Here is a 14402-nt window from a genome sequence, read left to right as displayed (position 1 = left end):
CTATTAAATTATGAATAGGGCTCAAAAGATTAATCACGATTAATCGCATACATAATAAAAGTTTGTGTTTGCATAATATAATTGCGTGTGTGTTGTGTGTAATTATTATGTATATGAACACACAAATACATTTAAGAAATTTTAAAAACATGTTATTTATGTATATATTTTTACATTTATATATAAAATAAAATATATCAAAATCAAAATATATATATAACTGTAAATATTTCTTAAATACATAAATGCATGTATTTATATATACAAAATAATTAGACACAGTGCACAATTATTCGCGATAAATTTTTTGACAGCTCTAATTATGAGATGTACTTAGTTTTCTCCATTTTGGCCTACTTTTTGTTAAACAAATAATGACACGTGTAACATGTGGTGTTGTTCATCTAATTTACCTTCTTTTGTAATGCATTTACCTTATTTTAAAACCTTCTAAGAACTAGAAGATTTTTTTATCATGTCCTGATAAATAAAACCACATTATTCAAAGAGAATGTAGTATGAATGTTACTCTGTATTCACGGCATGATGCGAATTTCCCTTCCTGTTGCTCTGGTGTATATTAAATGCATATGTTTTCAGGAAAAACATCTGCGTGGGCCGTACCTCCAGGTAACTGGCGGAAGACGTGTTGTAGATCTTGATGTTGGTGGTGTTAGCGTTAGGCAGCTGTATCCCGTCTCGCAACCACATAATAGAAACATTGCTGGGGTGAGCCAGGACTTCACAGCTGATGTTGGCTGGGTTGCCCTCCCACGTGTACACCGTTACTGAGCCCTGGATTTTCGGGGCATCTGTAATGAAAGGCAAAGCGCACATAAATGAAAACAAAATACCTGCAGGTTGAGCTGACCCTTCATCTACCTATATCCCATCTATCTCCTTTGTGGGCGAAGAAACCGCCTCTTCCATCATCTTTGATGTTTTTATTCTGAGGATTAGGGTGGTAAAAGATCCAAATGCCCATGGCTTAAGAATACAACACAATGCTTGATTTTGACAACAATGAGTTGCACGTGAGGTCTGAGATGTTGGATGCATGCATTTGTGGACCTATGTGGAAGCATAAGTATTCCTCTCCATGCAGGCACGACTTTGCTGTGATGGACATGACCGGGCCGACATTTCCTCCCATACTGCGTGTGAAAAGCACCCAGCCCTCTGAGATACTTCTGTTGTTTTCACATTCATCTGAGCTTCAGATGTCATTAGTCCCATCTCAACAACGGCTGGTACAAATTCAAGAAAAACATGCAAGAAGGGAGGCTGGATTTTTCACAGCATACGCTGCTACTAAAATGAAAACAAATACGCACAGTGGGAGAAGCACAATGGGATGGAACGGGGTGGTAGTGCTTTGCCTGCTAAAACATTGTGGGTAGGAGTGTGCATTGTTTATTATGTTGCAGCAATATATAATCTCTGTTATTTTCTTTATGTAGTTTTAATTTATTTTTGCAATGCAAAGAGTATTTTGTCTTATGGAAACTGATGAAATGTTTCGATGCTTTGTGGTGGATTGATACCTTGTAGGGCTGGGAATTGCGACCAATTTTCCATCCGACTCTTTTGTATGTGGTTTCGATTAGTTTCGATTCAGTCCAATATCGATTAGTTATTAATATTTAATTAAAACATTTTAGATTTGCAAACATAATTTATTTGGTGTGCTCACTGTTCTGTCACTTTAAGACCTACAGAGCCAATATACTGTTAGACATGTGTTTCTTTCTAAATAGTAACAACAGAAGGTTTTTCGAAATAATTTTGTGTAAATTGTAGGGCTGTCAAAAGATTAAAGGTATAGTTCACTTTAAAATGAAATTTCTATCATCATTTACTAGTAGGAAAAAAATTAGTAGGAAAAAAATATTTTGGAAGTAAGAAAATGTTTTGATAAATGATGGTAAGCACATAGTTAATGGTACCCATTAAATTCCATCATATTTTTTTATTCCTACTATGGAAGTCAATGGTCACTATCTGCTGTGTGTTTACCATCATTTCTCAAAATATCTTCTTTTGTGTTTATCAGAAAAAAGAAATTCATACAAGGTTAAAACAACATGAGGAAGAGTAAATGATGATGACAGAATTTTCATTTTAAAGTGAACTATTCCTTTAATCGCGATTACTCGCATACAAAATAAACTTTTATTTTGTATGCAATTAATCACGATTAATATTTGACAGCCCTAGAAAATTGCCATGTTAAAGTGCAAAAACATGAACCCAGTATTTGCAAGCTGTCTGAAGCCTTGAGATGTGGCTTGTGCTTCAGATTTCTTAAACCGCATGTGAGTAGCGCATTAGGATTGTTTTACGTCTTCTTAAAACACGTGCAAATATTGAACTTTATGACGATGTAACAATGGCCCGAGAGTACAAGTTAAAGGATCGTTCATGCTTGCCCTGGGTCATTGGTACTTCCTTACAATTCCTGCCTAAAGTAAAGCATGCACAAAAATAATCGATTCAGGGATTTCCGGAATCGATATTGTTTTGATGAATTCAAGATCGATTAAAACCCTAATACCTACCTTAATATAACAGGATGTACTTTCATTCTTGATAGCTTTTGTTTTGTTTAGGTCATATAACTGCAAATGTGCTAAATTAAAATCTACTTAGACCCACACTTACTAAAGGTTACTACTGTTAAACCATGGTTACCTCAAATGTTGCTATAGTAACCATAGTTATGATTTTTGAAATAATAATCAATATGCCCAAAAATTACTACACTATTGTAATAAAACCATTGCAAATTTTCATAAAGGCAGTGTCTCAGCCAGGTGAGATGCAACAAAACAACAAATCATGAAATCTCTTGTGTCATTTCAAGTCTTGATTTTAAAGGGGACAAACAATGTAAATTTGACTTTTTCTATGTTTAAATGCTATAATTGGGTCTCCAGTGCTTTTATCAACTTAGTTTTGGTAAAACATTCTCCACAAGCATGGAAAAAAATATCTCACTGAAATTTGGCTACCCTTGTGATGTCAGAAGGGGATAATACCGCCCCTTACTCTGCACTATCCAACAACGCCACTGCCATTTAGTACTGAGATCAACTAATTTGCATGTTAAAGGACACACCCAAAAACAGCACATTTTTGCACACACCTACAGAGTGACAATTTTAACATGCTATAATAAATTATCTATGGGGTATTTTGGGCTAAAATTTCACATATGTACTCTGGGGGTACCAAAGATTTATTTGACATCTTAAAAAAGTCTTGTGAGATGTCCCCTTTAACCAACTAGAAAAAAAACTTGGTTTAAATTTTTGATGCACCATGCTGGATAGCACCTGCCATTCTGAAATCTCATTGGTCAAAATCCAGCCCCACACAGCTATATATTAAACATCAAATATGTTGGCAGTGGTTTTTGTTTGCACATTGCTAGAATCTTCCCAAAGTCAAAAGGACTTTCACTTATAAACGTTGATTGATCTCCTGTGTATGGGTGTAAAAATCTTGAGGGGGGAGCTGCAGCTTTGATACATTTTAACATCATTGTAGCGAGTTGCCATATGCTCTGGCCTACAGCCGAGCTCAGTATCTTTACATGGCAAACTCAACACTGCTGTGAATTAAACATTTGCCTTTGAGGGATATCAAACAGTACACTGAGCTGATAGAAGCTAATGAGGGTACAGACGGACTCACAGAGAACTTCCAGATTCACAGGCTGTTCGGTCTCTCCAATGGCATTACGGGCTGTGCAGAGGTACTCGCCGGCGTCTGTGTACTGGACGTACTTAAGGGTGAGCGAAGACACGCGTGCGTCACTTCGGACCAACACGTCACCATCTGGACCCTAAACACAGAGACTTTAAATGAATACACTAGACTTTGATCGATAGGGTTAACTTTGTTGCTTTTCTTTCATAGGAATTAGAGGTACAAATGTCATAGATGAACATAGCATGAATGGTAAATGGATAGATAAATAAATAAAAAGCAGGCTATATACAATTAATCAAATTATAAAATGTTATGTGATGATGTCTGTGAAATCTAAAGTCTCAATCAAATACTGAGATTAGTAGCATCAAAGTTTGCATAAACCCATTACACAGAGATTACGGAAAATATACGGAAAATGCATCCAGGATTTGTCCGGGATTGTTTGATTTTTGGTTTTATTAAATAAATGTAGCACCACCAAACATTGCAGTTAAACATTTTTTTTATTTAGTTTATATTTTATTAAGCCAACATTTTGTCTAAATTATATCATAGGTTAGGATAAATTTGCTGTTTTGTTCCTTGGCTTATATTGTACTTTACTCATGAATAATGCCACACACAGGTTTAGAAACTAGTAAGTTTTCCATGTGTTTCTTTAACAAGCAACTATGCAGCAACCTTTTGTAACTCCAATTCAAACAGCCCCTATAAAAGCGGGCCTCTGTGTCTGAGAAATGGAAATTTGACAGAACAATTCTTCATTTAAGTATGCAAGGTATTCAGTGACCCTGAAACGGGCAACGACAAAGAAAACAAAACGAGTAGGGAGAGGGTTGGTGAACAGAAGATATAAATAACAGTCTTTAATGTGCCGAGTGAAGACGTAGGAAAGAACATCAATAATGCAGAAAGTGAGGCAGGGAAAGCCATTTCCACACAGCTGTTACTTCATCAACTCTTCGTCACACCAACTCGACAGACTCTGACCATTTCACAACGTCATACAGCTCATTTTAAAGATGAGCCACAAAGTGTAGAGCTTATCATGCCAAGCTTGCATTTTCCTTTAGCTTGCGGCTTCACTGAACCTTGTGCGTATTATGAAGATGAGTGATTTGAACAACCAATGTTTTTTCAAGCGCTGTATAATTTCCACATACTTCGGCAGGAGTGTCAAACACACGTGCCATGTGGCGATTGAGTGTTGGATTTGTTTTATGGTATGAAAATTATAATATCTTTTTGGTAACTACAGCAGAACCGATACATCTGTAATAAATCTTTGAATTTGTGTTGCATGTTATAAGCATTTAGCCATCATATCCTATCTTAACATACCAAAATACAACAAAACGAGCATTATTGTGAATGAAATAAATATAAATACACAAATATTTAACTAAAAGTGATGGATTCGAGTTTAGACACCTTGGCCGGTGCACTCTTAAAAATAAAAATTTTCTTTTAGTTGTGCAATAGAAATTGCGATGCCAAAAATAGTTCTTCTCTGGCATCTTGAAGCACCTTTACTTTAAACAGTGTAAACTTGCTGAGCTGGGTATTGCAACCAATTAGGTGATTCGGTTCTTTTTTATAATGTTTCAAGTTAAATCAATCTAATATTAATTATGCTAGTTTTGCAGAGCTGTGATTTATTTGTGCTGTTACTTTAAGACCTACATTTAATGCAGTGGCGTTCAGTGTCGGCTGGTGACTTGAGTGGCTTGAATTCAAAACGTGTTCGTTGTGTCATGTGAACCATGTGCATCATGCATCATTTCAAAATATGTGCCTGCTGCACACGCGTCAAAAGGGTTTATGATAAAAGAGCCATCATGTTCACAATACACTCACAAGACACTAACTTGACACCAAACTGATTACACATGAGATTTAGCAAGTATCTGGCAAACGCGTCTCCTTTATCATAAACCCCTTCAAAGTGTCTGCAGCAGGCACTTATTTTGACATGACACAGGATGCACAAATGTTTACATGACGCACCGAACACATTTTAAATTGACGAGCGACACACATGAAGAGCTAAATATACTGAATGTTGTGACAAGCTTTGCATCATGCGCCATCGAAAAAGAAATCACTGGCCGCTACTGTTCACGTTCACACAGAAGACGTTTACAAGGATAATAGTGACATTTTAAAATAATTTTGGGTAAATATGTCTGTTTAAACGGAAGGAAATATGAAACCCAGTATTTGCGTGTTGGTCTGAAGCCTTGAGATTTGATAAGCTTTGGATGTGCGCACACACAATACATCTCAAACCACATGTGAATAGCACATTAAGGTCTGCTTTGGGTCATCTTTGGTCTAGTATTTAAATTGGCAAAGCTTAAAGGGACACTAAAAATATTTTTGAAAATATGCTAATTTTCCAGCTCCCCTAGAGTTAAACATTTGAAATTTTTATCATAGCTTATAGCATAATCCACTGAATCTGATTAGACCATTAGCATTGCGCTCAAAAATAACTTGAAAAGCTTTAAAACTTGACTCTTTTGTAGTTACATCGTGTACTAAGACAAAGTTGCTATTTTCTGGACAGATATGGCTAGGAACTATACTCTCATTCTGGCGTTATTATCAAGGACTTTGCTGATGTACCATGGCTGTAGCAGGCGCAATATTATTATGCAGCGCTCGTAAATAGTCCCCTGCTATTGAAAGTTACCAAGGGGACTATTTTTGGGTGCTGCATAATATCATTGCGCCTGCTGCAGCCATGTTACAGCAGCAAAGTCCTTAAATATTACGCCAGAATGAGAGTATAGTTCCTAGCCATATCTGCCTAGAAAATCACAACTTTAAATTTTTCGTTGGTCTTAGTACAGAATGGCCCTCATTTATCATTCTTGCGTAGAACGGGTGTATATGTTGGCATAAGATTATGCTTACACTCCTCTCACCGCCTGATTTAGGAAGCTGTGCGTACCTCTGAAATTCACGTGTACGCAATATCTGCCCTTCATAAATGCCGCAGCTGAAAACGATCGTCATTAGAATAATACGCCCATATAAATTCAAGTCTCCATCTCCTCCACGCCCTCATTTTACGACATTGACACATGGAAGACGGCAAAGAAGAGAAACCAGGGACGTGGAAAGAAACAAACGGCAACGTCCATATTGATAAATCTCAAAGTCACCGTGGTTTTGGGTGTACGCCAGGTGTACGCTGGAAATTTGGTGTACGCACTTTTGATAAATGAGGGCCAATGTAACTACAGTACAGTCATGAACAGTTTAAAAATATTTATACTCTTATATTGAAACTTGGTTTATTTTTATTGGTTATTTTTGGGCATGATACTAATGATCTAATAAGATTCAATGGATTATGCTTATGGCGCTTTTCCATTGCAAAGTACCCCACGGTTTGGTTTAGTTTGGGTCGGGTCAGCTTTCTTTTGGAAGCTTTTCCATTAGGTGCAGTATGTGGTACCCAATACTTTTTTTCGTACCACCTCGGTTGACGCGAAAACACTGTAGATCACTGATTGGTTTGAGAGAATCGTCACTATTATGTATTATGGATACCAAACAATACAAATCAAGTGTTTAACTCTAGGGGAGCTAGAAAATAAGCCAATTTTCCCAAAAAAGTGGAGTGTCCCTTTAAAACAAGTACAAATGCTAAACTTTCATGACAGTGCCACCGTGGTCTTTATTTTAGTGCCGCACTGGTGCGCAGGGATTTCCTGAATGTACGTTGTTTTGTTAAATTAAAGATTATAATCAGAAAATCTTTCATTTTTACCCAACCCTAAACCAGTTTGAATTCCAAAGCACTAGAGTATAAGTGCATGACTAAACAAGGAGTCTTGAGCTTATAGTAATACACAAAGACATAGTAAAACATAAAAGTGATTTGTTTTGTCGATTTGAATATTGTTCATTGGACAGAAAGCAGCACAGGCCCAACAGGACTATTTTAAGGGCATTAAACTGCTTTCTCTGGTCGAATAGATATTAAAATTGATGGAATGAAGTCACTTTCTTTCACACACAGAGAGACCCAGACAGGACGGTAATGAGGGCAAGAAATGCATTGGAGTTCTGAGGACTTCATCAAGCAAAACATTAGTATTCAACTAGCAACTGAATACTGCTTTCTCTATTTTTGTCCATGCATGCTTAAAACAAAATGAAAACAATTTGACAATAGGGTAAGGAAACTATACTTCGAAATTTATAAGTCCTCTCTGACAACTTTATCTTTCTGTTAAACATGCAAACAAACAGAGAAGAAAAAGATTTCAGTCACAAATTCCTCACACAACCTTTTCTATGAACGAAGTCATGTCCAAGACAATAATTATGCCGGTGTTGTCGCAAGACTGAGTCCCGCTTACATAATGCGAAGGCTTTTCATCCAAAAAACACCCAACAACCGCCCATCGGTATTGACTGCAGGGCTAATTGAATAAACTCCTAATGGGAGCGCTGAGCCCTGTCCTGCCCGCTTCCGGCTCTCTTTCCCACAGTTCTCCCCGTCTGCTGTGATCAGATGGCCAGACCGTGACCCCTGCGCAACAGGACGTTGGCTTGTCACTGGCCTACGTGGTATTGGGGTCAAACTAGTAACAGTATCACTGAATCACTACCCGCCAGCAAGACGAACGGCTATACATTACAATCGGAACATTCAGCGGACTTTATCTCCCATTGTACTGCGAGATAAGGCTCTATTTATTCATTTGCAATGCGAGAACTCTGAATCATTAAAGATTTATAGACGTAGTTTTCGACAGAAAGGTCTTTTTAATAATGCAGACCAGCCAACTGCAAAGGTTGGATGGAGGTGGTTTCCTCAAATGTCTATTCTTGTCAGGGTGGGAAGGGAGAATTATTGATGTAAACAACAAGAAAACCATTTCGTGCGGGCTTAATTACTCCCCGAAAAATCCATCGCGACGCAATAAAGCCCAAGGCGAGACTTCTATACGGTACAGCAGTGATGACAGTGAAATAAAATGATGATGTCATGATATGAAAAAGAGGACATGCACTAAACAAAAAGTAAATCTACAACTACAATACACATTCTCTCAGATGAAACAGGAAGCCGTCACGCTGTAATTCGGTTTGACGGATCTGATGAGATTTCAAGAGATCTGATCTGGTGTGAAAGAGGTTTATGTAGTTGATGGCTATCTTCATAATTTAGTTTATGTAGTCATGGATACGGATTCTCTACCTTGTGCTGTTCGGGCCGAGTCCAAGAAGCCTGTGAAAAACAAGACAAAACAACACAAAGAGGCAAAGCCATCCTTTAGAAGGATAAAAGACATCCTTTAGTGTTAAATCACAACAATAGCACTGAACAAAGAAAGCATTTTCATACTGATTATGTATCATTTAAATGCCTTAAAATGTGCATGTTACACAAAATTATGCATATTTAAACAAACCCAGCATATTAAATAGCGGATTCAAAGTGGTTGCTCTTTGTGAATTAGACAAGTCATTCATTTTAGTTACTGTTAATCATAAAAACACAACTCTTTTAGTTTATAATATCATTTCTTACTGCTTTATAAATACTGCTTTAAAATGAAATAGCATAGAGCGGGCTCTGTAAAATATTTCGTGTTACTATTAAAGGAATAGTTCGTTCACAAATCAAACCCTTATTATTTACTTTAATGTTGAAAATTTAGAAGAATCTTTTTTTAGGCAATAGTTTATAGTGACCATGAACTGTCAAGCTCCAAAAAAGCACTTTAAAAGTACAAAACACAGTTTTTAAAAGGAATGTGATAGCATCACAGAAATCAGTCATGCAACTCACTACACAGCTCTTAAATGCCACAGATTTGACGTCATGACACTTGAACATGCAAAACCCAAAGATTGTGTTTGATCTTTGACTTTTCAAGTGATTTTTATCTTCTTTGAAGCTTGACCATCCGTAATTTTGCATTACTGGAGCTTCTCGTGTTAATTGCCTTCTTAAGATGAATCGCTTGATGCATTCCCCCACAGTAAAGCGTCTGCTATGAATAAATGTCAATCTTTCACTATAAACTATTGTCGCTCGGTAAGAATTCTTCATAATTCTCTTTTAGTGTTTCACTGCCAAAACAGGTTTGTGTACGGGTTTGTAATAACATTAGATGACAGAATATTCATTTCTGGGTGACTTACAGCACCCATCAAAAAGTGTGCAAGCAGAAAATACAAGTATTGACTTGGATATTTGTCCTTGGAAACAATCTGTGTCCAATCTGGGCCAATCTAACCTAGTTTTGGGAACAGAGTGAACACTTAGACCACACAGTCTTCATACTTTAACTTTGAATGCAGTTCACCATCAACCCACATCACAATTCACATGGAGGTCAAACGTGCACATGCTTAATAACACAATGGAACGAACACTGAATCTTTTGATACATGCTAGAATAGGGGTTTTCAAACTTTTTGGACAAGGGGTCCCACACACATCCTGAAAAGTTAGGCCAAAACTTTTTTATAATTTAATGGTGAATGAATGCAGGTCGTAAACCCCGCCCTCTCCATGTAAACGAATAGGACGTGAGCCAAACTTAAAAATCAAGTTACACTTCAAATACATTTTGCCAACAATGTTTTCTGTTGTTTTGGTTATTTCTTATCACCCAAATGTTTGTTTTTCTAATAAGTTTGGTTTGAGTAGGTTATTACATGCTATTAAAAAGGGGTGTGAAGACTTGATTTGTGTATGGTAGTGATTCAGTTAAATGTGAAAATGGGTGGGGCCAGTGTTCGAATTATGTAAGATTATGGGGGTCGCCTAGGTAAGCCCACCGTCATTATAGGGTAAGTGGTTTCACAAAGTAAGTTGTGATCGTGGCTCAACATTTTAATCGAATGTTTAATGGAAGTTTATTGCTAAATCTTTGTTTGCTGGAAGCTAAACGTATACTGTAATTGCATGCTATTGGAAAAAAGAAGAAAGCCCTACTGTTTCTCATTGGATAAATGGGATGACCTTGTGTTTTGCTATAGAAAAGATTACTTACTTTTTAAAAACGCTAACCATTTTTACCCCCAAATTACACTGAAAAAAATTATTCATTCAATTTACTCAATTTTTTTATGTAGTGAGTTGCATGAATGATTTTTGTGATGCTATCACATTCCTTCTGAAAACTGTGTTTTGTACTTTTAAAGTCAATCCATTTTTTAAGCTACATTTAAACAAAAGTTTTTTGTTTTATTTTATTATACTATTTTTTTGTTTTGTTTTAATGTAGCTTAAATAAATTGATTGCAACCACTTACCTTAAAAAATAAAAAGTAAATTGAATGAATATTTTTTCAGTGTAGTGTGAAATAATAGTTTGAGAATATATTTTTTTAAAAGCCCCTAACCCAATCCTAAATCTAACAATATGTCAATTCCCCCAGAAAACAGCCTGAGGCGCACTTATGAGTTAACATTTATTTCAGACCGAAATCTTTTGGATTCATTTATTGAGAAATTGCACTGAAAAGAAATGATTCATTCAATTTACTAAATTTTTTAAGGTAAGTAGTAGCAATCAGTTTATTTAAGCTACATTTAAACAAACAAAGTCAGAAAAACAAAACAAAACTTTTGTTTAAATGTAGCTTAAATAATTTGATTGCAACCGCTTACCTTAAAAAAATTTTTTAAATAAATATTTTTTTCAGTGTGCGACAATTAATGGACAGTATCGCTTTGTGGCAGGGCAGCACGGAAATTTTAAATTCATGTATGTATCTTAATTTTAATAAATACCAGGGGACCCCCAATTCATATTTTTTGCTTTATAGGGGGTCCGTCAATGTTTGTAGGAAGTCCGGGACCACCACAGCCCCCCTCAATTCGAACACTGGGTGGGCCTTGATACAACTGTTCAACCTCACGATTACTATGCCCAGGCTCTGCCTCCAAATGACGTCATCGGCACAAGATGAAGGCAGCCATTTTTTAAGATATTTTGGTTTTATTTTATATAATGGAAGTTTGTGGAAATGTGTTGTCTATCTTTTTACAGTCTATGGTCAGGTCCCACTTGTGGGTCAAACAGTGGGATAAAATGGGTCGCAAAGGGGTCACTTGCCCGTCACACTAGTTTTAAAATCTTACCATAAGATTTGTTAGCATTGCACTTATTATTACATTTCTAGTAAAAAATATTTTGGTGGGTCCAAAGATAGATTATACTCGTCAATGTGGGTCACAGAATAAAAGTTTGGGAACCCCTGTGCCAGAACACAGTGACGAAAGACAAAACACACATAGAAAAACACATCGCTTATCGAACGATGCCAGAAACAGTGCTTTGTGTTCGAGCACTTGGGCCAAACAATGTGTCTCTGTACTGTGCTTACAACAACAAAAAAAGTCAAGAGTTATAATGTAAGCGTGAGATTTTGCAAGAGCATCAGGAAAAAGCGAAAGCCTTGCAGGCTTGTTGTGAAGGCTGAGTCTGCTACACTAGCAGCTTTCATTTGGATAACTACCTCTCAGGAGACGTGCACGGGATAAACACTTATGATCAATGCCTTTGATTCCGCAACGCTGTCTAAGTGCTACTAATTAAAGTTAATATCTTAATATAAGCTGGAGCCCTCAGCTAATGATGAATGCTTGAAGGATATTTCAGGGCTGATGAAGGACCCAGAGCAAAATAAACAAGCAAATGAAAATGAAACATTCAGGTGATCGCTTCCATTATTAAACGGTCATACCAATTACATCAGATGCTCATAGCTTCACATCTGCTCTGATATCTCATTTACACACATAAATCTGTGATAACAATAACAAAAGGAAAACAAATCTTTCAGCTTATGCTTTATAGCCCTTGATAACGCACGTTAAATCTGAGCTAATTGGAGGATCACGCAGGGTTTCAACGAGACCATGAGGACTCTTTCAAACAGAGCTAGGTGTTGATGATAAAACATAAAACAAAACTTTTAGCACAGAAGTCTATACACAAACACGTTAAAGACTGAAGATGAAATTCACACAATTTACTTTCTTAAAGGGGCCATAGACCTCTACATTTTTATTAATCACTTTTGTTTTCCCTGAGGTTCACGTATATGTTTAGTAAAGTTTCTTTTTGTGCCCAAAACAATAATAATTAAGTTTGCCTGACTATTTTCCACTCTCTCTCTCTTTCTCTGACACTAAAACATTTAATCATGTATTTTTGATATGGTGCAGAAATGTCAAGATTTGAAACTGCTGAACAAAAGATCAAGGAAAATTTTATTCCTCATAATGTGACTTCTTCAGTATTTTTTTTATTGTTTTTATAATATTTAATAAAAACAACTTAGTCTCCATCTAAAGTGACTTTTCTGCCAGTTTAGCCAATAACACAACAGCCCACCTTTCACAGTCCAATCAAATGAATAATATTAAATCCTGCATTAAAGTCCCACAGAAGTGCCTTGAAATGTGCAGCTTTGTTCGATGATCTGGTGTAATTTCCATTGAAACAAAGTGAAGGGGCAGGGCATATTAATGTATTCAACCTCTTTAAAAATAGCCAATAATGTTTTATTTACATCATGGAATCTGATGAGAAGTCCAGAATGATGTCATAAAAATTGTTGATCCGTATTGACTTAAGTGAGAGACTATATAATTAACTCACTTTAAGTAATAAAAATTGAAAATGTTTTTCCAACTGAAGAAATTAATTTTGTATTTTTACACCCTACATTTTTATTAAAGTTAGAAAATGTATACATGTATGATATTTACATTTTTAGGTGTTACAGCTTTAGAAGCAGCTGTATGCAGCTTTCACTTTTTACACTCTGTTTATGACTTTCTTTCTTCATCCAAACACATTAAGGAGCAGTTTCCCGGACACATCTTATCCTAGTCCCAGACTAAAATGCATGTTTGAGCTGCATTAATTTAAAAACAACTTGTATTGACATATCTTTACATTTATCAGTGCCATTGTTTTGCCTCAAGATGCACACCAGTTATGTTTTTTGTAAGGTATGTTTGTTAAAACTACTTAAAGATCCGTATATAACTAAGGCCTTGTCCTGGATTAACCCTGTCCGGGAAACTGCCCCTTAGAGTTATATTAAAGAGCACCAATGGTCCGATTCATGATTTTAAATTTCCTTTGCTGCGTAAGTGTGTATTAGTTCATGTTAACAATATGCAAAAGGTACAAACTCCAAAGTAAACGCTGACGCAAGTTATCGTCTTCAACGTAAATCTGTTTTCTTGGACTACAACAAACACACAGATTGTAAGCAACAGTTTACTTCCTGGGATAGGTGAAGTAGACAAGACCGACATTATCATAATTCCTCCTGCTTACAGCTGGTAAGTTAACTCCTGTAAGCATTGTATCATAAGCGAATATTTCAAACATGGTAAGGAGCGTCACATTTCAGAGATATTCAGACCAATCACAACATACAGATAAGCTGGCCAATGACGGACAGTTTTGTACAAAATCCATAAGTTTCAGGAAGAGAGTGAAATCCAGAGCTACAAAAATGTACGGTATGTGGAAAATAATGTGTTTTTTTAAAACATAAACCACGCAAACAATAAACATAAAACACGCATTGCAATATACCAAATACACAAAATAATGTTGTTTTTAAGCAAAGAAATAGGTGTCCTTTAAATACTGTAATATGCCGGCACTAAATAGTGCCCA

General features: G+C 36.3%; 1 protein-coding gene across 7 annotated transcripts in view; it reads right to left on the bottom strand.

Annotated features, from left to right (window-relative positions):
- Positions 1 to 14402, bottom strand: part of ncam1b (neural cell adhesion molecule 1b) — a 107571-nt gene that overhangs the window by 30021 nt on the left and 63148 nt on the right. For 6 of the 7 annotated variants that reach the window (XM_065281372.1, XM_065281373.1, XM_065281376.1 and 3 more), the window contains 3 exons: positions 8939 to 8968; positions 3697 to 3847; positions 625 to 812 (listed from right to left, as the gene is read on the bottom strand). In XM_065281372.1, the coding sequence (XP_065137444.1) occupies positions 625 to 812; positions 3697 to 3847; positions 8939 to 8968 (369 nt within the window). The remainder of the gene's footprint in view (positions 1 to 624; positions 813 to 3696; positions 3848 to 8938; positions 8969 to 14402) is intronic. The other variant, XM_065281375.1, reaches the window with a different exon arrangement.

The sequence above is a fragment of the Paramisgurnus dabryanus genome, chromosome 8, assembly GCF_030506205.2.
Source record: "Paramisgurnus dabryanus chromosome 8, PD_genome_1.1, whole genome shotgun sequence".
Taxonomy (NCBI): Eukaryota; Metazoa; Chordata; class Actinopteri; order Cypriniformes; family Cobitidae; genus Paramisgurnus; species Paramisgurnus dabryanus.
Note: the sequence above shows the minus strand (reverse complement) of the source record. Positions and strands in the feature narration are given on the sequence as shown.